Raw genomic sequence first — 26,336 nt, 5'->3', positions numbered from 1 at the left:
AATGGTTAAGACCCTTAAAAATAAATATAGGAACTATCGCGACTCGTTTTTAGAACTTTTTAAGAAGAACAATCCCACCAAACTGTTTTCAGTTACCGCACGCCACGGAAGCTCTCAGATCTGAGGTTTTTGCACATTATTACAATTATCATAGGGATCTCTAATTTTTTGAAAATAAAATGTAGCCTATGTTAGTCGCCGATACTGTGGCTTTTTAAAGGTGAAAGAATTTTTAAAATCGGTTCAGTAGTTTTTGAACCTATCCATTACAAACAAACAAACAAATCTTTCCTCTCTATAATATTATTAAGTATAGACCTACATAGTCTATAGTACCTATACATACTCAATATGAGTCTCTATATGACTATGTAGAGATCAACATAGGTAGGTATCTACTTACACTCAAACCGCTGGGTTTAGTCAAAACTTAGATGTAGATTTCTATTCCTTCTAGACCTTCAATTTTGAGGAATTCAATAGAATCTTTAAACCCGTATTTCACACAGACATTGCGTATATTTTGTAAACAGTGAATTAAGAAGGGTTGACAAAATGGATGTGGCATTTATTCAAACAGTAGGTAATAAAACAATTTTTAAGATAGTATTTCAAGTAACATTATTCATTCATTGCATATACATAGGTTCAATACATAGGTTTTATTAGGTGCATTTAATTGATTACAGGACTACCCTTAAGTATACCTACCTAGTAACGGAATTTTGCACGATTTCACTGCTTGAGTTATTTATTTTTATGAATACCTAGGTACTTTGTAGGAATATGCGTCAATGCCAAATGGAAAAGACATGAATGGATATTTTATAAAAAACTCTAGCATCGAGATCTCAGGATTGTAAGATACATTTACTTTAGACAGGGGATTTGAATAATGTACTCTTAAATATGTCAATTGTGTATCCTTACTCAAAGAACCAAGAAATGGCTGAAATACAGAAAAAAAATATTCACTTTTCATATCTTTTCGATACCATTCGAGGCAAAATAACAAAATTAGTTCATCAACGCTTCAGTTGCTTAAGATCCCACGAAAGTGGGAGATAAGGGGGAAAAGTCCCGTTGGCCCCACTTTGTTGCATCAAGAGTGAAAATTACCGTTTTGCCCCACTTCGTTTGAAATCTTGTGGTTATGGGTGACAAAGTATTACCAACAAAACTTCATAATATAGGCTTCTGAGGTTGACATTTCGTTAGCCTGACTCAGGCTTACTGAGTGATTGAAGATACCTGTGGTGGTGGTGGTAGTGGTCGAACGAGATCGTTTAAGTTGCTTTTCTTCTTAGGTTCATATCGAGTGATTGCTGACCTTTTTACATTAGCCCTAATGCACACAAGCGTTTTAAAGGCGTTGCGTTAAAACTTGGCGGGTATTAACGTTGTACGCCTTAAAAAGGGTTGTCGTGTGAACAGTTACTCGGGAAGGTATTTGTTCTATTTGAACGCTGTTTTAACGTACGTTAAAAAAGCTCTCGTATGAATGAGGCCTTAGTTTGTGAAACGTCATTTACTGTGAACATTGTGGCGACCGCCACACATTTACTCCCAAAGATGGGATTTCAAAAATTCCACCTAGCGAGGCCAGGATAAGCCAGTTAGTAGGTATTATAAAAAAATTTAAACACATAAAGTGAAGCTACTTACTAGTTTAACACTGAAGTTGTAGTGTGGTTGATAAGCTGGCACCATGCCAACGTAAACATATGACAAGGTATCGCCAGAAACGCGTTCACCTAGAAACAATGCTTTGAAGAAGCAGAAAGAATACTTTGAAAGACTAGGAAGCATTTGATAAGAATCATTAAGACAGACATTTTCAGTAGGTATGTAACTACTAACTCACTGAGAGTGTTCGATTCCGGCAGGGGCATTTAGGGGCAATTTTTAAAATTATTCTAGTCGGGTTCGCCGTCGATTACCGTAAGGTTGCAATTGAGGGCTAACTCGTAATCGGAAAAACTACGTAAATCATGAACTTACCATGAACTTACCATATTCGTACTCAATTATTTCAGGACTCGATTGCTTTACAATGTCTATTTCAGTGAATAAAAATAATAATAATATTCCTAACCTATTTAAACGAAACAGCCTAGGTACTCTTAGTAAGTAGGTACATTGTAGAGAGAAGTGTGAGGACCAGACCTTCGTTATTTTCTAAAAGCTGAAACTCTGCGCATTGCCATCACACAGGGAGGAACTATGAAGTTTGGATCATCGTGGCATTGACAGAAAGAGGCAAAGGTGTACAAAGTCTTTCGTCAAAGTGAAAAGTGTTTTTTTTTTATATTTTCTTCAGTACGTAGTACTAAAATTCACGTCAAGCATTATAATTAGTATCGTGGCAATCCTCTGACACGGTACTAGTGTCTGGCAATGCATGACGTGATTTCTAATACCTACGAGTACCTATAACTATTCCGAAAAAAAAATACACTATATACCTAACTACTTTGACGAAAAATTTTAATACACCTTTGTTACTTAGGTACATTATCTGCCAAAGCAAAGATTTTATACATTTTGGTTACCTGTTATCTACATAAGAATCCGAATCCGAACTGATCCGAACTTTATAGTGACAATGCGCATAGATACTTTCATCTTTTATAAAATAACGATGGTCTAGCCCTCACGGCCTCTTAGTCCATTGTGAGAATGATAAACGTCCGCATCGTAAGAGTAACTCGTAATGCGTTGATAATTTCATAATTGAAACATTGATTCGTGACATGAAATTTATCTTGAGCAATATTATTTTGTATGTTCCTACCTATCAAAAGTAAATACCTACTAATACTTTTATGCTCTGCCCTTTACCTATATCTACGAGAAACACTGACGTATCCATGAACCTTGGGTTAATTTTAGTCCTTTTTAGTTCACAAAAAAAGAAAATTCCAACGAATTGAGAACCTCCTCCTTCTTTTGAAGTCGGTTAAAAAACCTTAAAAACAGTCTGCGTGTAAGTAAAACAAGTTTTCAAAAATACCAAAGTGTTTTATTTAACATGAACACATTGCAAGTTTTACAATAAACCACACACCACAAGTAAGAAGCTAATGCTGAGAAAATGTTTTTTTAATTAGTCATTGTATATAGCCTTTGACAATTATAGTATAAGTCGAATAGGAAACTTGAGACCAAGCATACGCAATAGTTACTTGACGTTTCTCTGAATTATAGTCTACCTTCGGTGGTGAAACGGCGTGGACAATTACTTTCACGTACTCCACTGAGTCTTCTGATGGTACCTAAAACAATAAAACCCATCTAAATTTCTGGTCTGATCTGATGGGAGACTGGCCGTGGCCAGTTACCACCCTACCCGCAAGCGTTTGCGTTCCGGTACGATGCCATGTAGAAACCAAAGGGGAATGTGTTCAATAAAAACTGCCATACCCGTCCAGGTAAGCCCGTTTCCATAGACTGCATCATCACTTACTACCAGGTGAGATTGCAATGAAGGGCTAACAGCTTGTACTTACCTGAATTAAAAAAAAAACCATAAAGCAATAATATCTAGATACAAACTCAAATACATACATAGTTACATCCCTGCCTCGAGGCAAAGGGCGTGGATGCTTTAACTTCCGTGGCCGATGGCTTTTATCTCATCCAGAATAATAGATAGGTACCTACGCTATCGGCTACGATGATCACACTATAATATTATAAAGGCGAAAGTTTGTATATGTGTGTGTGTGTGTGTGTGTGTGTATGTTTGTTGCTCCTTCACGCAAAAACTACTTGACGGATTTGGCTGAAGATAGATGGATTAGCACATAGGCTACTTTTTATTCCGGAAAACCAAAGAGTTCCCACGGGATTTCGAAAAACCTAAATCCACGCGGACGAAGTCGCGGGCGTCAGCTAGTCATGCAATAATTGGGGACAAGTGACAACTGGTAAAATGTAGGTTCACTAGGTAAGTACTATTGTTTCCTACTAAAGCTGAAACACTGAAGATAACCAACGAATAGAGGTACTTACATCGAGGTCTACTTCGGTGGAATACTGCAAAAAAGGAATGGTACCATCGAACCGGGTCAACAAGGTCCCTATATTTTGTCCTGCAATATTACACAAAAAAAATGTATACTTAAACACACTTTAAGGCTTTTATAAGTAGGTACCTTGTAAAAGTTCCTGAGAGAGTTAGTTAGTTGAGAAGTTTAGGTCCCAAATTTTTTAAACCAAAATCGATCCTGTAACTAATAGGGAAAAAATGAAAATGTAGGTAGGTACTTACTTACTTATTTTTAACTAAAGAAAACTATAGACACGACAGACGGATAGTAAAACGGCAGACAGACAGAGAAACAGACAAACAGACATACAACAAAGTAATCCTATAAGGGTTCCGTTTTTCCTTTTGAGGTACGAAACCCTAAAAAATACGTTTACACCTATACGAATAAATACCAAAAAGAGGGGTGTTATAAGTTTGACGTGTATCTGTGTATCTGTCTGTGGCATCGTAGCTCCTAAACTAATGAACCGATTTTAATTTAGTTTTTTTTGTTTGAAAGGTGGCTTGATCGAGAGTGTTCTAAGTTATAGGTAATCCAAGAAAATCGGTTCAGACGTTTGAAAGTTAGCAGCTCTTTATAGTTACTGTAACCTTCATTTGTCGGGGGTGTTATAAATTTTTAATTTACACTTGTTCACTCACAGGTTCACTAGAAATAACTACTCAACTTAGTTATTTTAAGCTATAAAACAAGTGTAAATTAAAAATTTATAACACCCCCGACAAGTGAAGGTTACAGAAAAAAGCTGATAACTTTCAAACGGCTGAACTGATTTTCTTGGATGATAGCTAAGAACACTCTCGATCAAGTCACCTTTCAAACAAAAAAACTAAATTAAAATCGGTTCATTCGTTTAGGCGCTACGATGCCACAGACAGATACACAAATACAAAGATACACACGTCAAACTTATAACACCCCTCTTTTTGGGTCGGGGGTTAATAAGATTTAATATACTTACCGAATTCGAATATATACGTGTTTGTTAATACCGACGAGGCATAATCAGCCACCAGTAGGAAGAGCAAAATACCGTACAACTTACTCATTATTACGAACTACGACACGTAAATGAAAGTCGAAACAGTGAAGCAAATCAGCTTTATATTTACTTATTTCACCTTTAAAATTATCCTACCGTAAAAATAAATTCGTTCAACATATTAAATTTATATTAAACTAATTACTGTTGTATGTAGGTAAATATAAAATTATTATAATAATCGATTATCACCATGACATTGTGAATATTTTTCTCAATACTTTCAGTTTATCCTAAAATAGGTAGTGTATTAGGACCTTACATATGAAATTGGCGTGTTGTAAGGGAGGAACATAAAGAAGTTTAAAAAAAAAAAAAAAAATTTATTTAATCAAAGTATGTACCATTGCTATTTGCTATCTATGCTCTTTTGCCATCTCATAGGTAGTTCATTGATCCTTTTACTTAAAAAACTCATTCGGACGGGAATCAATAAAATCTTTGAAGGCGCTTTGGACCGTGTTTTGGACTGCCCCATCGGAGTTGAATTTTTTCCCTTGTAAGAAGTTATCCAAACCAAAAAACTAGTAATCTGTTGGAGCAAGGTCCGGGGAGTACGGTGGATGTCTTAGATATTCCAATTGAAGCTCCTCTAATTTGGTAGCCATCTGTTGTGCAGTGTGTGGTCTAACGTTGTCCTGAAGCAGCAGTGGCCTGGAGCGATTAACCAGCCTCAGTTGTATAGCAGCTAGCTTTTTCATCATGGTTTCCAGTGGCTGACAATAGACATCCGCCGAAATTGTCTGTCGGCTTTTTATGATCATTTTACTTAATGCTTAATCTTTAAAACATAAATCGATAACATTATAATCGAATCTAGTTTAAATAAACGTTTTTAATATGTAGTATTTTTTTGGACTCATTTCGGCAAACGCTTTTTGAGCAAATGGCAATACCAACTACAATTCACAATCCAATTATAAGACCATCGATCGGCCAATGTGAATTTAGTAGACTACGAAATTTTGGACTGATTTGATAATTGAATTAAAATTGCATTGTACCCATTGTACCTCAATGACAAATCATGTAAAATAGCAGATTTAGGAAAGCTGTAGTGAATGACACCGGCACTAGTTCACCAAACGCTCACATGTCATTTTTTTGGCTCAATTTTCGCTTGGGGCAGGATTTGGCTGGTTCGCCAGGGCTCAGCCATTGCGATGAGCGTTTCCGATTATCGTACAGGATCCACTTTTCATCACAGGTAATGATTCGATTTAAAATCCCTTCACACTGTGCCGATTGAGAAATGTAACAGAGCAGTCGACGCGCGTTTGTCGGTTTGCTGCACTCCCATTCATGAGGTACCCACCTTGCAGCTTGTTTACCTTCCCAATTTACTTTAAGTGGATTAAAACAATTTTATATCACTAATACCGCCTAGCTAGAGCTAGCTACAGCTCGGAGGTAGTTTGCGATGGATCCGCTTCCATAATAACCTTCGATTCTTCATTGTCAACTTCAGTCTCCAGCGGTCCACGGGGCTTGTTCTGCAGGTCGAAATATCCAGAACGAAAACGTTGGAACCAAAACCGCACTGTGTTTTCTTTTGCGACACCGCAAACAACGCTAACATCAGCTGTTTTATCCATCTGGCACCACCATTAATTTTATTTTTAACCCCCGACCCAAAAAGAGGGGTGTTATAAGTTTGACGTGTGTATCTGTGTATCTGTCTGTGGCATCGTAGCTCCTAAACTAATGAACCGATTTTAATTTAATTTCTTTTGTTTGAAGGGTGGCTTGATCGAGAGTGTTCTTAGCCGTTTGAAAGTTATCAGTTCTTTTCTAGTTACTGTAACCTTCACTTGTCGGGGGTGTTATAAATTTTTAATTTACACTTGTTAACTCATTTCTTCATGGCTTAGAAGTGCAGCTACCCGCAGCATCATGTTTGAGGAGTTAGGACTTATGGTTCAATGATAACAATGTCCGTACCTGTATTAAATCATCATCTACAGCTTATAAATCCCCGCGGTTTAGGAGTACAATACCCCTGCAGCATCAGGTATGAAGAGTTGGGACTTGAAATTCTATCATGAAGGCGTATATACGCTCGCATAGTATAAATGATATCAGCATTTCCTGGGTCTCCATTACTTACACAAGCAGTAACTCTGCATCTACAGGGTTGAGGAGTTGACTCGGGACTTGAAGTTCAATTATGATGTCGTTGCCTGTCACCTCAAATATCAATTCACCATCAAGAAAACCTTAATTTCTCCGGTTTAGGAGCTCAGTAGGTACCCTGCAGTATCAGAATTGAAGAGTTGGGACTTGGAGTTCAACGAGTTTTAATTAAATTGTCTCTATTACGAATTACTGCCAAATTCTACCTTAGAGCATGCAATAATAATAGGTAGGTACAACAATATAACCATGCATACAATCCTAATGCCATTAAAATAATATTCTTTATAATTTGTTTTAATTACGGGCTTTGTCGTTCTTGGCTCGGATACTGCAAGCCGTTTTATCAAGCCGTTTATTTTCATTCCTCTGCCAATAATATCATTCGAAAAATCACTCCTCTCTCTTGTCGAACTTGTGATTGCGCGTTGCGATTACTACTGGATCATCATACTCGTAGGTAGCAAAAAATAGGAACGATTGGCTTTCATACTAATATGTACATGTATGGACATATTATTATTTGTAGCAAGTCCGTGGTTAGTGGTTACTGGTTACAGGTTGGTAAGTACCAACTCTGTTCTTTGATAGTTTCAGCTCGAAGACGAGTAGGTACAGAAACAGATCGTAAGAGGTATGTATGTAAATATGGTAAATGATATATTTAATAAACAGTAAGTAAAACAAGTTTCCAAAAAGGTTTTTATTTAACATAAATACATTGCATGCCACTTTTTTGAAGACGGTAATAGGTAGGTACTGGGAAGATTCCAGGACGAAAAAGATTTTTTTAGTTTGTTTTAAATGTAACTAATTAAGCAGAATATGGCCTTTGGCGACTATCGAATAAGTCGAATAGCTTATTTGACTCTCAAGATACGTAATGGTGATTCGACCTTTTTCTGGATTATAGTCGACCTTCGGCGGTGAAAGTGCGTTGATTGTTACTCTCACGTAGTTCGCTTTGGTGCCTGTTGGTACCTAAAACAATACAAGCAATCTATAAATCAAAAATATAATGTGGTTACAAACTCACTTTATTACCTTAAATAAATTACTTGCTAACCCTAGCTGCTTCGAGGGAGAGGGCAGGATGCTTTAACTTCTATGGCCGATGGGTTTTGCCTCATCAAGAATAGTAGGTAGGTACGCTTCTGGTTACGATGCAGATGATAATATTATTATTTTCAGTAAGTATATTATTTTCTTTCACGCACGTATACAAAATACGAGTAAATACACTGTGCGCTCGGGAGTGACTCGCCGGGATGGCGACAAGCTCGACAGATGTCATGAGTGCCATCCTAGAATGGACTTTCCCTAGTTCCGCGTTTTAACCACCTGATCTTGTATCGCACAAACAAAACCGTCGTTCCGTCCCAAGAGGTCACCAAAGCGCAGCCATTACACGGACGCTTTTTATCTACGTGAGCTTCAAAAAGGTCTTCGCGCAACTCGTTATCCTTCCGCACGGTCTGCCGGTCAGAGGTGTTAAGTACCACCGGTTTCTGCCACTCGATTTTGGCTAAGGATAGTGGATTGAGTCCTTTATCATACTCTCTCTATGCATGAGGGGTCCTCCATGCATGGAGAGGTTATAGAATCAAAGTAAGTTCTAAGGGTGGATGTCTCCCGGTTATGCATGGCCTCGATCACTACATTTCCGCGGGATATGCAATCTCATCATAGACGATATTGGGTGGTCCATACGATAGAGAGTCATATTCGTGCGGACTTTTCTGTCCAGGGCGTCAAGTTCGGTCTGAGTCCAACTGAGCACGCCAAAGGTACATGAGAACGGGCATACCTAGCCCAGCCGTTATAAGTTGGAACCTTATTGGCGTCTGAGAAATAGCTTTACAGATTTATGTCTATGCCTAGACTCATGCCTAGATGTTGGATAGCTCGAGACTAATCTCAACGGAATGAGTAATATGCCCCCTCTCCACCTGCATGGCCGTACACTTGTCCAGCCCAAGCTCCATCCTGATGGCATTGCTGAACTAAACGGTGATGTTCAGCAGCTCTTGCAGGCGGGTGGCATTGAGTGCCAGCAGTTTAAAGTCATCCATGTACAGAAAGTTCGTTATCCCGGTTATCCCCAATTAAAGCATAATACTCAAATATTATGCTCTAATTGGCGGCAAGTGACAACCGGTAAAAATGTATTGTTTCCCACAAATAGATGTACTTACACGGAGGTCTATTTTAGTGACAGGCTGTGAAAGTTCAATGGTGCCATCCACCTGGGCCAACACAAGCCCCCAATCAGCTCCTGCGATATTACACAAAAAATAAAAATAAGTACATTGTTATACCAAGACTTTCATTCGAATGTCTTATAGTAAAGGTTCCTGAGGATGTCTTTCTACCAGGGATGAGCGATGGATGGATGTGAAACCCACCAATAGAATTACTTAACACTATTCTCATCAAGCTATAAATATATAGGTTTTGCTCATCCCTAGTGGGAAGCTATCCTAATGAATGCCTAATGGTACCTATATGAAAAGCACAGTAGGTACTAACTAGAGTCTGTTATTATCTATACTAATAAATAAAATTGGAGTGTCTGTCTGTAATTTCGAAATATTAACTACCTCATATTAAGCTCATATGGTTATTTGAACGATACCAACACTGAATCACACGTTTTTAAATTTTTTGTCTGTCTGTCTGTCTGTCTGTCTGTTTGAAAAGGCTAATCTTTGGAACGGCTGAACCGATTTTGACCGGATTTTCACTGACAAGTAGGGGATTGACCAGGGAGTAACATAGGCTACTTTTTTAACCGACTTTCAAAAAGGGAGTTGTGTTTTCCTACCTATGTACACCGAAATCTCCGAGTTTTCTGAACCGATTTGCGTAATTATTTTTTAATCCCACGGGAAGGATCCCACGGGATTTCAGACCCTAAATCCACGCGGGCGAAGCTGCGGGCATCAGCTAGTGCACAATATATGTATAGTGTGTAATAACTAATCCATACTTATTAATAACTAGCTGATGCCCGCAGCTTCGCCCGCGTGGATTGGTCAGATCCCCTGCAGCATCAGGATTGAGGAGTTGGACTCCAAATTTTTTATGAAACAATGTCGCGAAGTTCCTCTATCGATTAAAAAAGAAAAAAGTAGCCTATGTTACTCCCTGGTCAATTTTCTACTTGTCTGTGAAAACCCCGTCAAAATCGGTCCAGCCGTTCCGAAGATTAGCCTTTTCAAACAGACAGACAGACAGACAAAAAATTTAAAAACGTGTGATTCAGTGTTGGTATCGTTCAAATAACCATATGAGCTTAATATGAGGTAGTTAATATTTCGAAATTACAGACAGACACTCCAATTTTATTTATTAGTATAGATAAATGCGAAAGTGTGTCTGTCTGTCTGTATGCTACGTTTTCACGGTTCAACCGTTGAACCGATTTTAATGAAATTTAGTACAGACTTAGGATACATTCCGGGGAAGGACATAGGCTACTTTTTATCCTGGAAAAACTAACAGTTCCCGCGGGATAGCACTCTATCTTTCACGCATTTGTCGTAGAGTAACACCAAACAGAGCTTCGGATTAACGTCGTTTTTTGCATAGACAGTCGAGGACTCAAGAAGTGATATAGGCTACTTTTCTTTCCATAGAAACAAACAGTTCCCGCAGTAAAGCATGCTTTATCACATGACTAGCTGATGCCCGCAGCTTCGCCCGCGTGGATTGGTCAGATCCCCTGCAGCATCAGGATTGAGGAGTTGGACTCCAAATTTTTTATGAAACAATGTCGCAAAGTTCCTCTATCGATTAAAAAAGAAATAACGCAAATCGGTTCAGAAATCTCGGAGATTTCAGTGTACATAGGTAGAAAAACACAACTCCCTTTTTGAAAGTCGGTTAAAAAAGTAGCCTATGTTACTCCCTGGTCAATTCTCTACTTATCTGTGAAAATCCCGTCAAAATCGGTTCAGCCGTTCCCAAGATTAGCCTTTTCAAACAGACAGACAGACAGACAGACAGACAGACAGACAGACAAAAATTTTAAAAACGTGTGATTCAGTGTTGGTATCGTTCAAATAACCATATGAGCTTAATATGAGGTAGTTAATATTTCGAAATTACAGACAGACACTCCAATTTTATTTATTAGTAAGTATAGATAAAAGAACTTCAGCTTTGGACCAAAAAATATTGCAACAAACCTCAATTATTATTAAAACCTTGAGTCACGCGAGCGAAGCCGCGGGTAATAGCTAGTAAGAGTTATAAGAACCCCGGATGGGTTCGAAACTAGTCGGGCTCACTATCGTCTAAATACGTGAGAATAGCTGGTACAGTGTATACCTAGGTACTTAAAGAGTTATATGTACTTACCCCATTCGTACACATACGTGTTTAGCAATGGGAACGAGGAGCCATAATCAGCCAGCAGTAAGAAGAGCACAATACCGTACAACTTACTCATTATTAGGTACGAATTACGACACGTGAATGAGTACGAGAACAGTACAGAAAAATAGCTTTATATTTGCTTATTTCATCATTAAAATTATCCTAACGTAAAAAATAAATTCGTTCAACATTTTAATCCATATTCCATACTAATTATTATAAATGCGAAAGTGTGTCTGTCTGTCTTTCTGTCTGTCTGTCTGTTTGCTACTTTTTCACGGTCCAATAGTTAAACCAATTTTGAATTAGCTTACATCCTGGGGAAGGACATAGGCTACTTTTTATCCCGGAAAATCAAAGAGTTCCCACGAGATTCTTAAAAGCCTATCTGTTTAACCGATTTATGTGTTTGGTACAGAGGTAGCTTGCATTCCAGAAATTGACATTAGCAACTTTTTATCCTGGAAAATCAAAGAGTTCCCACAGGATTAAAAAAAACTAAATCCACGCAGACGAAGTCGCGGGCATTATCTAGTTTAACAATAAACTAACTAGTGGCCCGCCCCGGCTTTGCACGGGTGCTAGTCAAAGTTGTAATATTTTTATCGTAAAATAACATAAAAGTCCATGGCATGCTTACCGATTTTACAAAAGTAAGTACTTTATGTTGTCAGTCAAAGTGTTATCATGAAGTAGGTATCTACCGACTGGGGCGTCAGCCAGGTAGCCTCCCAGTGTGCCTGGATGCTGCTGGTCCCTTTTGGATGCGTCCGAGGGGAAGAGCAGTGTTCGGGCCGGGGCGCCCCGGTAACATGGCTAATAATTTCTCATCGGAGATATTGTTGGCCTATGGCTAATGACCTGGCAGGGGGGGAGGTTTCTCCACGTGCCCCTCTGACTAGCAGAGGGCACAGTAGACGAAGCGTAGGACGGGACACGGGCGACGTGCGCGGGATCGCCGCCTGCTGCCCTGGCGAGAGCTTTGGGCGGTCGGTCTGCAGACGGCGCCCCTTGGGTCCCAGGATCGGGGGTCGCACGTCGTTGGTGCGCCCGGAGGTGCGGTGGGGGGACCTCGCGGAAGGTCCCCGGCGGAGGGCCTGCCTCGGCAGATGTCGCGGTTGTTTGCTTCGGCGTTCCCGTGACCTAGTCGCCAGGCGACGCGCAGTAGCGCCGCTGGGGTTTAGTGGGTATTCCAGTCGCCTCTCGGCCGGCGAGTCCCCACATACCCTGCCTCAGCTGGCTGGCTGCCTTACGGCTGGCTGGCTAGCTTCCGGGGGGGATGCGTAAATGCATTCCCCAGCATCAACAAAAAAAAAAGGTATCTACCTACTGCAGTTATTACAAAATCACTACCCATCACTACCCATATTTATCTATATATATAAAAATCAATGTTTGTATGTTTGTACCCTAAAGGCGGCTAAACCACTGATCAGATTGTGATGAAACTTTGGTAGGGTGTCCTGAGGACGCCCGAGATGGTTCCTGGCACAAAAGAACTGTATCATATGAATAAAAAAAATCATGTTTATTTAAGTTTTTTCCTACGTGTGTATGTTTTTCGAAAATTCGTAACTATCAAATATTTCGTTTTTAAAGAAACTTTTTGGTTAGTGAGAACAGTAAAGCAGAATAGCTAGAAAAGCTATACTTATATGCTTATTTCATCATTAAAATTATCCTAATGTAAAAAATAAATTCGTTTCAACATTTTAATTTAACAAGCAACTAATTATTATTATTATTGTACGTAGCAAAACATAAAACTATTTTACTAATCGATTATTACCATGTAGCACTCACTGTGAATATTTCTCACAATAAGACGGTAGGTACCCACCTAAGAAATTCCAGAGACAACCACTCCAATATATCCTAAAATAATATAAATAGGTATCTGGTTTTATGAAAAGGTTTATTTGGATTATAAAAGTAAATTACTCATTAAATGATAAAGTTCCTGTGATATAGGCCTCTATGTAATGTCATTAGTATAAAGATTGCAGAGATCGACGGTTTACCTAAAGTCGCAGCGATCAAATTGATACTATTAACTATTATTTCAATACAATGCAACGATCGTATACAAAAATTCGTTAAAAATTTTCAAAAGAAAAATAAAACCGACTTCAAAAACCACAAGCACTAAAAAGTAATAAATAATTTTTGTTTAGTTACACGTGTAATGTACATAGGTATGAAGTCGAAGTGAAGCTGACCTGACTTCCACACTTTGGCACATTACAAGTGTAGCTAAACAAAAGTTATTTTTTACTTTTTAGTGTTTGTGGTTTTGAAGTCGGTTTTATTTTTCTTTTGAATTTTTTTTTTTATTTCACAATTTTTAGTGGCCGGACCGGACGTTGGGACACGTCAATATTATTTTGACAAACCCAACGTCCGATGCAGCAAAAGATCTGTACAGGATGGTCCGTAAAAATTTAAGACAGAGTTATAGAGAGTAGATAATAGTATGTAGATATAGTTTTAAGTGTTAGAATAAAATTAGTTAGAATAATGTTAGTTAGTGTTAGAATAGGATAATAGGGACCTACCAGAGCCACATGGTCACACTAGTGACCCAGCTCTCTAAATGAGAAAAAAAAAAAAAAAAATTTTTAGTGGCCCCACTGTACTTAAATATGCTATGCCCATTTAAAACCCTACTGTTTACTAAGCTATTACACTGATCGCGAGCAAGATTCCGACGAATTGAGAACCTCCTCCTTTTTTGGAAGTCGGTTAAAAAGTCGCTTTAAATACGCGAATTCTATATAGCGATCGAACGCAGAAAGTCGTCGGTCAAAATGCGATGCATCGTCGCAAAATCGCCGATCGCTGATGTCAAAAGCCTCGTGTTTGCCATGACCCTAAATTAATACACAAAAAATATTTAAGGCTGACGTTATGCTTCATGAGGTATAATAGTAGGTTTATCTTCAAAATTCTCCACATGGGACATGTTGTGACTGCATAGTTGGTATGTGGTGATAACGGCGTTGCCTTGGTAGCGCCCAGTCGGATCCTGGCGCACTACGTGCATGTAGTCATCTCCCAGGGTGAATTGAACTTGAGGAGGCGCTGCCCAATCGCACACGACAGTTACTGCCTTATTCACCGCTGGAGGGTGTAAGCAGTACAACTGAAACATAGTAATATAATACAGATAAATAGCTGCTACCCGTGACTTTGTCCATACAGACTTGAGTTTTAAAAAAATACCCGTAGGAAATTTTTGATTTTCTGGAATAAAAAATGCCATAGGTCTCCAATATGCAAGCTCCAATTTTTATCAAGTTCAGGATAGCGGTAGAGACGTGAAAAGGCCTCAGACTGACAAAAATATAACAGATAGATACTCATAAAATTAAAATAGGCAAGTTCCATTAATACATAATCTCGCTTTTACCCGACTGCGGCAAAGCCAAAAGGAAGGGTCTAAAGTAGCGCCTAAATTACCTACTAGGCCGATTTTGATGAACGAGGTGTCAATTGATTCGTCGTAAAAGTTCGGGTGACATAATAAGCTGTATTTTATACGAAAAAATTTACCTAACGGATGTTACATAAAAAAAATGGAGGTCTCCAAAAATTATCGAATGGGATGTCTAATGAAAGAGGAAAAAAATTTGAGTTCATAACATGTTCATAAATATAAATGTACAGCAACATTAAAATATACCAAGCAACAAACAACCAGTTTTATACTATAATATTTCAACGTTTATTAAGACGATCGCAGTCGGGTTTTAGTTTTCAACTTTTTTTAATTAGAATTTTTGATTTTGATGTCATTTTAAGGCGCGCGCACGGAAACCCGTTCTTTAGCGTGTTCAAAGTAATTTATTTCAAAGAATTTGAGCTAAAAATTCTCTTGAAAACTAGTTATTTTCCACATAGATAGCGGAATTTTCATGCGCAGCGACGACGATAGCAAAAACGTACTGGCTGATAAGTCTCTCGTACGCCCGGATGGATGTAGGCGACTGGATAGTCCAACTTGAAACGTGAAGCATAATCTGTATCTGAAATGATTAAATTACTTAATAAATGCAGCCAATATTTTTGGCACCATTCCACTTGGGCTAACTAGTTAGTTCTAAGATTATACTAGTAATTAGTTCTACAATCGAAGATTATGTAAATGATAAAAGAGCGTGGATTTGACCTGCAACTCGGTCCAGCAATGCGCGGGACTTCAATTACTTTTAGACATGGCATAATATTGTATATCAAATCTTTGAAAAGAGCAACCGCCGAGTTTCTTGCTGGTTCTTCTCTGCAGGAAAGGCATTCCGAACCAGTGCTAGATGCTCTTGACGATTCAAAAGTACTTGTAAAAATCTAATTGAATAAAAATATTTTGAATTGAATTGAATAGGTAACTGTTACTGTAACATTTTCAATTCAAAAAAAATATTACTTTAAGTCATATTTCAGTTAGATATTAATTATATCGATCAATTATTATTATTTATCTGACGCAATGGTGCAGACTGCCACACTTAAGTGTGAGGTCCCAGATTCGTTAGACAATATTATTTTTAACCCCCGACCCAAAAAGAGGGGTGTTATAAGTTTGACGTGTGTATCTGTGTATCTGTGTGTCTGTGTATCTGTGTATCTGTCTGTGGCATCGTAGCGCCTAAACGAATGACCCGTTTTCAATGTACTTTTTTTTGTTTGAAAGGTGGCTTGATCGAGAGTGTTCTTAGCTATAATCCAGAAAAATTGGTTCAGCCGTTTAAGAGTTATCAGCTCTTTTCTAGTTTTCTTGTAGAAAAGAAGGTTAGATAACCGTTAGGTTCATAATATTATATCAATTGACAAATGTCAAGCTGTCAAGATGGACGTTGCCTAGATACATAATTATTTATTTGAAAATGATGTTTTGGAAAACTCAGATACATTGTCGGGGGTGTTATAAATTTTTAATTTACACTTGTATACTTATTTAATAAATAACAACTCAGTTGATATTGTTTACATACCTTTTGTTACTTGAGTACAATGGGGTGGATAAGTTTTCTTCAATTTCGCACCAATATCGCCAACCGTAAACGATGATAAAATGACTAATAATAAAACTGTATGCATCGTATTGATTTTCTGGAACAACCCGCGAAAAAGAATGAAAAGCAAACTCCAATAAAAACTAAAATAATGTTTCAGTAACGAGACTAGATACTTTTATGAATTATCAAGGAAAATGAAACCAATAGGTACCGGCGCGGCGCAGGCAAGCTGATGATATGTCATACATGATACGCCTTCGGTGGGGCTTCGTATCATCTTTGCGATGCCTAGCAAAATAGCACGTTAATGAAATAGGAATAGAGTTCCTAGTTTATTGTTTTATCAATGGAAGTTACTCTGTTATAAATCTGAAAGGGAAGTTACTATCTAAGTATTGAATAAAATAGCTGTTGTAAATATTGTGTCACCACAGCACCAGACAAGTTTTTTATTCCATTTGGAGTGGTCCATCAACAATAACCCTAAATTACGCAAACTTGTAACTTGAACTTGAGCATCTAGTTACTGACCAAAACCAACACACACCACACACACACACACATCACACCACACTCTTTAACTGGCAGGCATAAAGCATAACTGAATACGTTCCTGAGGTAGGTATAGACTATAGTACCTAGTGCGGTGCGGGAGGGTGTGATGACGTGGCGGGAGACCTCAGTGATTGATCTACTTGTGACAATAATATTATAGTTGTCACCCTCCCGCACCGCTCCACTACTAACCGCAGGAACCTACTCAACTCAGTTATGCGCTATACCTATAAATACTTATTAGGAGGTTTGGATAGGAAGAAAACTTAGGTCTGTATGGCTTGCCGCCAAAATGCCAAGCAGGTAGTCAGTAAGTACCTGAAATTCGTAAATTGAACCCGTGAGCCAGGAATCGACCCCGAGACTTTTAGCATTTGACTATCATCCGTTAGTGAGTATTGGTCACACGGTACACACCAGCCAAGTCTCATAAAATAATAATTCAGTAAAACAACAAATAATATTAACTATCTGTTACTCTCTTGTCCAACTTAGTTTCGGCTTCAACATGCCATCGTCCATAGTCCTAGTTTTAGTTTTAAAAATAAAATGTTGCCATATGAATTTTTTTCTTAAGTACCTATTATTTTAATCTATGATGCGTTACGTCATTTTTTCCCATTTTTTCCTACCTAATGTCATTCTGACGTTTGTGAATTTGTCAAGTCAATGTCCCTAATGTCATTTCATTTGCTGTCACGCGTTCTTTTGTGCAAAGTGCGATACAATAAACAGCAAAACAGGCCAAATATTTAGTAAAAACGAGTGTAATCATCTTATGCATGAATTTGTATACTTGTTTGCTATCTTAAGTTTGATAGAAAAGTGTCAAGATGATGAGCGACGATGATCGCGACATTGATATTGAAAGTGATGTAGGTGTTTTCCCTGTTTGGCCTCACGTTTGATCACATCAGTCCATGACTGCTTATATTTTATTTCCTTCATATCTGTGTAATTTCCAGGCCGAGAACGACTCTGATTCTAGACCACACGCCAGGAATAGCTTGGGAGGAAGTGGATATTATTCTCAGGTGATGATTATTATCGTTCTAACGACTTGCGACATTCCCTCTCAATTTCTTTTTTATCCATCTAAATTGTTTGTGGTTGATTATTGAACAGCCTACTAGCTAAACCGTGTTCATTTTATCAATTTGTGTGGGTATATAAGTAGGTAATTAATGTTTTATCTAGAATGAACATATTGATTATCATAGCAAACCCTCAAACAAAGTATGTGGTGAGTAATTCACCATTTATAAATAATAATAATACAGTTGTAATTTGATGTGAAAAGAGTTCTTGGTCTCAAAATAGGTACATTTGAGTTTGTCTTTGATTATCATGGTATTTATCATACCATTTTATAACTATAGTTATTAGATAATGTGGCCCTCAATTGGTTTATATACACTTTGTCATCCTTTGAGGTATATAAGCACAGTAATTTTTTATTTGTATAGGCCTCAAGCAAAATATTGTTATTTGTAGGTATGTCATAATTTTGTGTTAAAATTACAGGCTGAAAAAAGAGCTCATCATAATGCTTTGGAAAGGAAAAGGAGAGATCACATAAAAGATAGTTTTACTTCATTGCGAGACGCAGTACCAGCCCTACAAGGGGAAAAAGTTGTATGTGTTAGTTATTTTTACATATATTTTTGCTAACCTAACATATAATATTCTTTATGTCTTCCATCCATGTCCAGTCCATAATATTCTTCCTAATCAAAGTCACCTGTCTTTTCTTAGAACTGATAATGATAAGTGTTGTCAGGTTTGGATCCTATTCTATTTTTTCTGATCTTTTAAAAGAAAAGTAATTTATTTTTTTACTTTTTTGTTCTATATCTTTCCTTTATTGCCAAGAAACTAGTGGTAGAGTCGCAACAAATAAAAAGACTTGATGTATCACATAAGTTTATTTGATGTACATTATACTATACTAAGTTATGGTATTTGTGTTTCAAGGTCACTGACTGTCTTATCCAGAAAACCTTTGATATAGTTTAAATTTTAAACAGATAATTAATCAATAAGACTATTCTATACGATGTACATGCTTACCATCAGTTTAGACTGAGATGTTTTCTTAGAATATTGTTCATAATGTTGCTGATTTTGTTGTACACAATCTCTAAACTAAACTAAATTGACAAGTCCAAATGTAGTGCTATCCTTTTCTAGTTGAAGCATTGTAAAAAGGATAACATTATGCATTATATTATATACCTGTCAATTTAGTTAAGTTTGGAGATGGTATACAACCAAATTAGCATCAATGTTTCTATTTCAGGCAAGTCGTGCTCAAATCTTAAAAAAAGCAGCTGAATACATACAGTTCATGAGGCGGAAAAATAACGCTCACCAACAAGACATTGATGACCTACGAAGACAAAATACCATCCTTGAAACTCAGAGTAAGTCAATTGTACTAAATGTATTATAGAAGCAGGCGTTATTTTGCGGAAGTCCATGATATACAAGGAACCAAAAGCTTAATTTGCTATAATCCGCCAAACCAATGAAATCTGTATAGTACGCAGCACCACACAGATTCCAACACCACTCGACGCGCGTTTCGCCCCAACGCCGGAGTATCCTCAGGAGATGTAGACCTTACAATGTCTAATTGCAAAGTCAAATTTTTTTTTTCATTGGTTTGGCGGATTATAGCAAATTAAGCTTTTGATTCCTTGTATATCAATTGTACTAATCACTGTTTTTCTTTTCTTAAGGTTGGTCCACACTTGCGTTTGCGCATGAACCGCTTGCAAACCACTCGTGGACACATCCACATTAAGTTCTTATTATGCGTGTTGTGTGCACAGTTCATAGGTTTTTTTATCAATTTTCAAATACCATATTAGGCCAAATGGCCAAATACACACTATAATGCCACTTTAGGTGTTTGTAGTATACCTACAGGGTGTAATTAGAAAATTTAGCGCTATTATTATCCTACCTAAATATTGTACAATCCAATACCAATAACCATTTGCCTTATACTTCTTTTAATGGTTTAGTATTTTTCAAAATAGTAATTTATGGCGTGCAAAACTCGCGGTTAGCGTATTAACGCAATCTGTCAGATATTTTATTTGAAATACTCAGATTCAGTTTTTTTAGTTTTTAACCCCCGACCCAAAAAGAGGGGTGTTATAAGTTTGACGTGTGTATCTGTGTATCTGTCTGTGGCATCGTAGCGCCTAAACGTATGAACTGATTTTAATTTAGTTTTTTTTGTTTGAAAGGTGGCTTGATCGAGAGTGTTCTTAGCTATAATCTAAAAAAATTGGTTCAGCCGTTTAAGAGTTATCAGCTCTTTTCTAGTTTTCTTGTAGAAAAGAAGGTTAGATAACCGTTAGGTTCATAATATTATGTCAATAGACAAATGTCAAGCTGTCAAGATGGACGTTGCCTAAATACATAATTATTTATTTGAAAATGATGTTTTGGAAAACTCAGATACTTTGGATCGTCGGGAGTGTTATAAATTTTTAATTTACACTTGTTTCTGCGTTTTATTGTGGTATCTTATCATTAATCATCACTACTATCGCCTGTCTTCGTTTTTATCAGGTTTTAATTATAGCCTGTATACTACAAAATACTTTGGATTGATAGGATTTGACTCAACATACATAGTGTGGCATTTGATTTGGGTCTCTACACTCTGGGTTTAAACATTTGAATAATACACAAAAGATCTGTAAGTTACCCCCATTAGCGTGGTACCCTACAAGGGTTACATCCCTCAACAGTGAGCATTTTTTATTGTTACAGTACGTGCAATGGAAAAAGCAAGAGCAACTGGAAACTACATGGATGCCCATGAACTAGGATTGGGAATCAAATCAGAAGGCAGTTCACATGATACGGACAGTTCAGATGGTGAAGGCACTACCCGCAGGGTCAAGAAACTCAAAATAAACAGTGTCAATGTGTAATGTACGTAGATTAAGTGACTAATAGGAACATTTCCTTTGCATTGAATACGTAAATTTTTTAACATCTGTACAGAGAAAATGCATTTGAACAGCAACTTAAGAATTCATAATATCTAAATTGTCTTTAGTCTGGTTAGCGACTATCCTGCTCACAAATACTTGTTCTATTCATCCGATTCCTAAAATTCTTTCACTGATAGAGAGCTACAATATCCCCAAGGATATAAATTATACCACACAAAAAAAACTAGTCACAGAATGAAAACAATAGTGAGCCAACTGGAAAATTTCAATTGACATAGTCCTATTGCAGTTTAACTGTACCGAAACTTTCAAACTGTCCATGTGAAGTCTAATTCGCAGTTCAAATGCAGACTCTCTATATAGACACTTGGGTAGAGTTCACAACAAAATATGTATTGTCAATTACTGAATGTGAGTTTTATACAGTTTAATGATTTTAGAAGAATTATTGTACTTTTAGAAACCATAGAGGCAACATACCTACTATGCAGAATATAACTTGTTCAATTGGAGTTATTTTCAACACATTTTGTTGTGTCATATACATTTGATGAGAATTCCTTCTTTTATCGGTAAGTATCGATGGTACCTCATCACTATTAAGGAATCGAAAAAACACACAGCACACGAAACAATTAAAAAATAGACTAGGTTTTATACTCAGCTTTTTCACAAGTTAGTTGACTTTACACTTTGTGTGAACAATGCCTTAGTGACTTTCTAAATTGTGATAACAAGTACGGCGTTACTGTTACATTATTTTTTTATTTCATGCAGGAACATGGAATACGGACTCACTCTCTGTATGATCTGTTATGATCGGTTGGGTATTTGAGACTTGGGAAATGTAAGCTTTTTATGACTGTAAACTGAAACATTTCTTATTTAAGAGTATCTTAAAGATTGAGTGAATTTTGGTGTTTTCTATATAAGTACAATAAATGTTGCAACAGTCACTAAATATTTAAGAAGCTCTTAAGTACTAAGAGACATTTCAGTAGTCGATCCTTTGTGACTAGCTAATGGCTGGCGCACATTTAGATGGCCAGCTGTGTAAAGCAAAAATAAAATACCTGCTATTTTGCGTTGGTGTATAAGTTGTATACTAAATGAAATCACGATAATGGCTGTTCATATTATTTTGTTATAAATTAACTGATGCCCGCGACTTCGTTCGCGCAAATTAAGGTTATTAAAAGTAACTGTTTGAATTTTAGAGATGAAAAGTAGCCCATGTCACTTTCCAGGTCTAATTATATCCATGCAAAAAATCGCGTTGATCCGTTGCGGCGTGATTGAAGAACAAACCAAGAAACAAACACGCTTTCGCATTTGTAATATGGCTAGTGATAGTGCAATAGAATTCGCGCGATTTTATTTGTCCGGCCTGGACAACAAATGAGTGCTAATAAGTTACCAACTGAGAAATGTAAATCCGGGCCTGGGAGCGTCAATAAAAAGGAGAAGGTTCTCAATTCGGAGCGCATGTTTTTTGTTAATTGTACAAACTGTTTAACATTATAACGAAGTGTTGTTGTTTGTTTGATTTTTAATATTGTGTACAAAGAAAGTTTTTGGCTGCTCAAATATAAATTGTACTATAAATCTACATATTTTAGAAATTCGATCTAGTATGGAAACTATCAATAATTTAATATGGGTATCTGTAATTACAACGTTGATGGATTTTATCAGATGTGGAAGAGTTTTTTAACAGTAAAATCCTTGCTCCTTGTTGTATATTCGTACATTTTGTAGTATTGTTTTTTTATAAAGTATCTGTTATCGTTGCTTAAAAGTGCTAGTCTACTGGAAGCGAAGCAAAGCAGAGAAGTGTTCAACAGACCCGTCACATTATTAAAGGATTACGAGACAGAATTATCACGTGATCTATCAATGGTATGCTGGACACGTCTCCGGTTCACCCCGCTTTAGTAGACAGGCACCCTAAGCTAAAACTGGAGCTTTAAATTAAGATTACTTAGTTTCAATTCGTTCTGACATAGTATTTTGAAATAAATATGGAGATGTGCATACTCATGCTAAAAGTACTTATACAAGATTGATGTAGTAATCAAAATATTTTTTATTGTTAAGTATCTAAAAAGGGGATTTTTTTAAATTTAATGTGGTTCGACCACCCTAAATGTGCACGAGTCCTTACGTCTGGCCCATAGAATAAGTTACAAGGCAATTGTATTTACCATTTTAAAATGAAATATAGATTACTTATTTTGTAAACAATATATTTTGAGATCTTTTTTATGGCCAAAGAACCTGTTCGTTGGGTTTTAAAGCAAATTGCCTTTTAATTTTGTTCTAGCAATAAATTGTCGTTTATATGGTTAAGGATGAATATTCTTATGGAATAACTAAGGTAGTTACTTTTTTGGTAACTGATGTTTTAAGTACAGTTATGAGTATTTAAAACTGATATTTGGGTCTGGTCTTCACCTGTTTTTTTTAACCGATTACAATATCAAGTATGTGTACCTTACTTAGTTCTACTTAGTAAGTAACTATCTACTAACTAACTTAGTGTATCTAAGAACTAAGTAAGGTACTTAGTACTTAGATACACTCAAGGTGCTGTGTGGGCGCTCAATTTAGCCAAACTGTATCAAACTGTACCTTGGTGAATTTTTTTTTTTCAACACATCTAGCATTACAGGACTACAACATTTTGCACTACATAAGTTATCAGTTGCAACCTTTTACTTTTTTCCTTTAGTCTTTTTGATATAACTTATCGGGTTAGCTGTAAGAATATTCAATATTAGGTTATTGAAGTAAGTTTAGTCTTCTTGGACATTTAATTATACAAGTTGACATTCCTGTAGTTCAGAAATGTTTGATATAATATGTAGGTGAATGACGAAACATGCCCCAGTGGACATTTTGTTTTTGGTGACATTAATTTTGTTTAACTGAGAAGAAAATAATAACTTTTTTGTTAGTTTTTAATGTAAGTTTGGGTTTCTGGTCATATCAAGATTCAGACAGTCAATAAATATCGCTATATAGTATCCTGATAAAACTGGTATCAATATTGGCAATACGCACAGCGTTAATAGCGTCGTAACGTTGCTCTCACTCAAATCAACTTGAGCATTTCCTTGTAATGAGCGTTTTAGCTAATGTTGTTACATGACAGGTAAAATAGTGTACATAATGTATATTGTGTATTTGCAATGAATAAATTATGATTATGATAGCTCATATAAAAACAACAGGAATGACGAAAAATCAGCAAAAGCTCTTGTTCAGTTACAAGTGAATGCTCAGGCTTTTCAGCACCTTTAGGCTGTGCAATGCACATCTAGAGAGTAGGGTGGAGCTAAAGTGCAGCGTCTTTCGTACTTTTTCATTGGGGATATAACTCAAAGCGGCGCGGTACGTTCTTTCAGTGTCCGTTTTTTGTTTTCACTACACCAATGTCAAAATAAATAAAGTTGAGTTTAGTTATAAAATAGAAGCTGCGCCTCCGCTCCACTTCACTCTGTAATTGGGTGTTGCGCTTTAGTCCCATCATTTAAGTGCGCACAAAGCAAATACTCTAATCTTAAGTTGCAATATGGCAGTTTGCGTAGGTTATAGCCTAAAGATTAAATATTGTGTATTTGCCCGGCTGATATTCTGTTTTTAACCCCCGACCCAAAAAGAGGGGTGTTATAAGTTTCACGTATGTATCTGTGTATCTGTCTGTGGCATCGTAGCTCCTAGACTATTGAACCGATTTTAATTTAGTTTTTGTTTGAAAGGTGGCTTGATCGAGAGTGTTCTTAGCTATAATCCAAGAAAATCGGTTCAGCCGTTTAAAAGTTATCAGCTCTTTTCTAGTTACTGTAATCTTCACTTGTCGGGGGTGTTATAAATTTACACTTGTTATACAGTGCGCCGTCCTACACCTCGTGTTCATATTGAACTACTTGTTTTGTGCACACTATGCCTAGTATATAATTTGACATGACCACGGCTTTCGCGATATTTATTGATCGTCTGAACTCTGTTTAAGCCTGCAAAAGCCCTTTGTAAAGTTATTATTATTTCAATCACTTATTGTTCAGTTCTTGAAGACTAAATAGCAGGTTAAGATGTAATATAAAATACTCTTGTTATTTTGTTCGTTTTATTTTACTCTTACATTGAGATAAGTATGTACCAGAAAATTATATTTTTAACGAAATATCTAAGGTGATCATCTGATCATCTGAATGCACACAGGCAGAGTGGAGTGGTGAGGTGTTTTTAACCCCCGACCCAAAAAGAGGGGTGTTATAAGTTTGACGTGTGTATCTGTGTATCTGTGTGTCTGTGTATCTGTGTATCTGTCTGTGGCATCGTAGCGTCTAAACGAATGAACCGATTTTAATTTAGTTTTTTTTGTTTGAAAGGTGGCTTGATCGAGAGTGTTCTTAGCTATAATCCAAAAAAATTGGTTCAGCCGTTTAAGAGTTATCAGCTCTTTTCTAGTTTTCTTGTAGAAAAGAAGGTTACATAACCGTTAGGTTCATAATATTATGTCAATTGACAAATGTCAAGCTGTCAAGATGGACGTTGCCTAGATATACATAATTATTTATTTGAAAATGATTTGTCGGGGGTGTTGAAAATTTTTAATTTACACTTGTTCTGGATATTATTCAAACTAAGCTTTATTTGCTATGTCATAAAGCCGAGTTTAAGTTGTTGTCAAAATGACTTGGCTATACTGTATTTGCCACCCTTAGAGAGGTCAGACAATCCGCAAGTTCCACTAGAAGTGCAAGAACCTAAAGAGGTGCACACAACGTTTATTTTAAGGGTCATGAGCCCGGCCTGCCCGCGAAATTCAAATTTAATTTGGTTTTTCGCAATTTGTAAACTAATACGACAACGTAGGCTTATGGTTATTTTATTTGCGACAATGGCACTATTCTCACAAATTAGTCGATACTTTAATTTATTTCTTAAACTGGACCTTTTCAAGTAATGATTTTTATATAAACCTGTGAGGATGATATTGCCATTGTCGCAAATAAAATAACCATAAGCCTACGTTGTCGTATTAGTTTACAAATTGCGAAAAACCAAATTAAATTTAAATTTCGCGGGCAGACACGTGTTGTGCACCATTACTATGCGTAGACGCAATAAGTACATACTCGTAGCTTCGGCAGCTTATACCATGACATACCTC

General features: G+C 36.9%; 4 protein-coding genes and 2 long non-coding RNA genes across 9 annotated transcripts; 1 reads left to right on the top strand and 5 right to left on the bottom strand.

The window, feature by feature from the left end:
• Positions 1–602: 602 nt before the first annotated feature.
• On the bottom strand, positions 603–2,601 carry LOC123875169. 3 transcript variants are annotated; one of them, XR_006798088.1, is made up of 4 exons: positions 2,553–2,601; positions 2,013–2,193; positions 1,666–1,754; positions 603–949 (listed from the first exon to the last, which is right to left on the bottom strand). It is a non-coding gene; the product is annotated as an uncharacterized LOC123875169 (long non-coding RNA). The 3 variants fall into 3 exon arrangements; XR_006798087.1 differs by lacking the exon at positions 2,553–2,601 and having other exon boundaries at positions 1,666–1,766; positions 2,013–2,442; XR_006798086.1 differs by lacking the exon at positions 2,553–2,601 and having other exon boundaries at positions 2,013–2,442.
• Positions 2,602–3,000: 399 nt separating this feature from the next.
• LOC123875167 lies at positions 3,001–5,142 on the bottom strand. Its single transcript, XM_045920856.1, has 3 exons — positions 5,017–5,142; positions 4,015–4,094; positions 3,001–3,275 (listed from the first exon to the last, which is right to left on the bottom strand). The coding sequence occupies exons 1-3, from the start codon at positions 5,102–5,104 to the stop codon at positions 3,111–3,113; spliced, it is 333 nt and encodes a 110-aa protein (XP_045776812.1). The 5' UTR covers positions 5,105–5,142; the 3' UTR covers positions 3,001–3,110.
• A 2,767-nt stretch (positions 5,143–7,909) lies between these two features.
• On the bottom strand, positions 7,910–11,744 carry LOC123875166. Its single transcript, XM_045920855.1, has 3 exons — positions 11,593–11,744; positions 9,426–9,505; positions 7,910–8,211 (listed from the first exon to the last, which is right to left on the bottom strand). The coding sequence occupies exons 1-3, from the start codon at positions 11,681–11,683 to the stop codon at positions 8,041–8,043; spliced, it is 342 nt and encodes a 113-aa protein (XP_045776811.1). The 5' UTR covers positions 11,684–11,744; the 3' UTR covers positions 7,910–8,040.
• Positions 11,745–14,247: 2,503 nt separating this feature from the next.
• On the bottom strand, positions 14,248–17,193 carry LOC123875165. The gene is made up of 3 exons (XM_045920854.1): positions 16,602–17,193; positions 15,556–15,635; positions 14,248–14,752 (listed from the first exon to the last, which is right to left on the bottom strand). The coding sequence occupies exons 1-3, from the start codon at positions 16,705–16,707 to the stop codon at positions 14,516–14,518; spliced, it is 423 nt and encodes a 140-aa protein (XP_045776810.1). The 5' UTR covers positions 16,708–17,193; the 3' UTR covers positions 14,248–14,515.
• A 668-nt stretch (positions 17,194–17,861) lies between these two features.
• LOC123875164 (protein max) lies at positions 17,862–24,363 on the top strand. 2 transcript variants are annotated; one of them, XM_045920852.1, is made up of 5 exons: positions 17,862–18,055; positions 18,146–18,214; positions 18,705–18,815; positions 19,480–19,603; positions 20,970–24,363. In XM_045920852.1, exons 1-5 carry the CDS (start codon positions 18,014–18,016, stop codon positions 21,131–21,133), a joined length of 510 nt encoding a protein of 169 aa, XP_045776808.1. In that variant the 5' UTR covers positions 17,862–18,013; the 3' UTR covers positions 21,134–24,363. The 2 variants fall into 2 exon arrangements, with proteins under 2 accessions (XP_045776808.1, XP_045776807.1); XM_045920851.1 differs by having other exon boundaries at positions 18,705–18,821.
• On the bottom strand, positions 23,278–25,303 carry LOC123875168. The gene is made up of 2 exons (XR_006798085.1): positions 25,040–25,303; positions 23,278–24,793 (listed from the first exon to the last, which is right to left on the bottom strand). It is a non-coding gene; the product is annotated as an uncharacterized LOC123875168 (long non-coding RNA).
• Between the last annotated feature and the right edge of the window lie 1,033 nt (positions 25,304–26,336).

The sequence above is a fragment of the Maniola jurtina genome, chromosome 19 (genome assembly GCF_905333055.1).
Source record: "Maniola jurtina chromosome 19, ilManJurt1.1, whole genome shotgun sequence".
Classification (NCBI taxonomy): domain Eukaryota; kingdom Metazoa; phylum Arthropoda; class Insecta; order Lepidoptera; family Nymphalidae; genus Maniola; species Maniola jurtina.
Note: the sequence above shows the minus strand (reverse complement) of the source record. Positions and strands in the feature narration are given on the sequence as shown.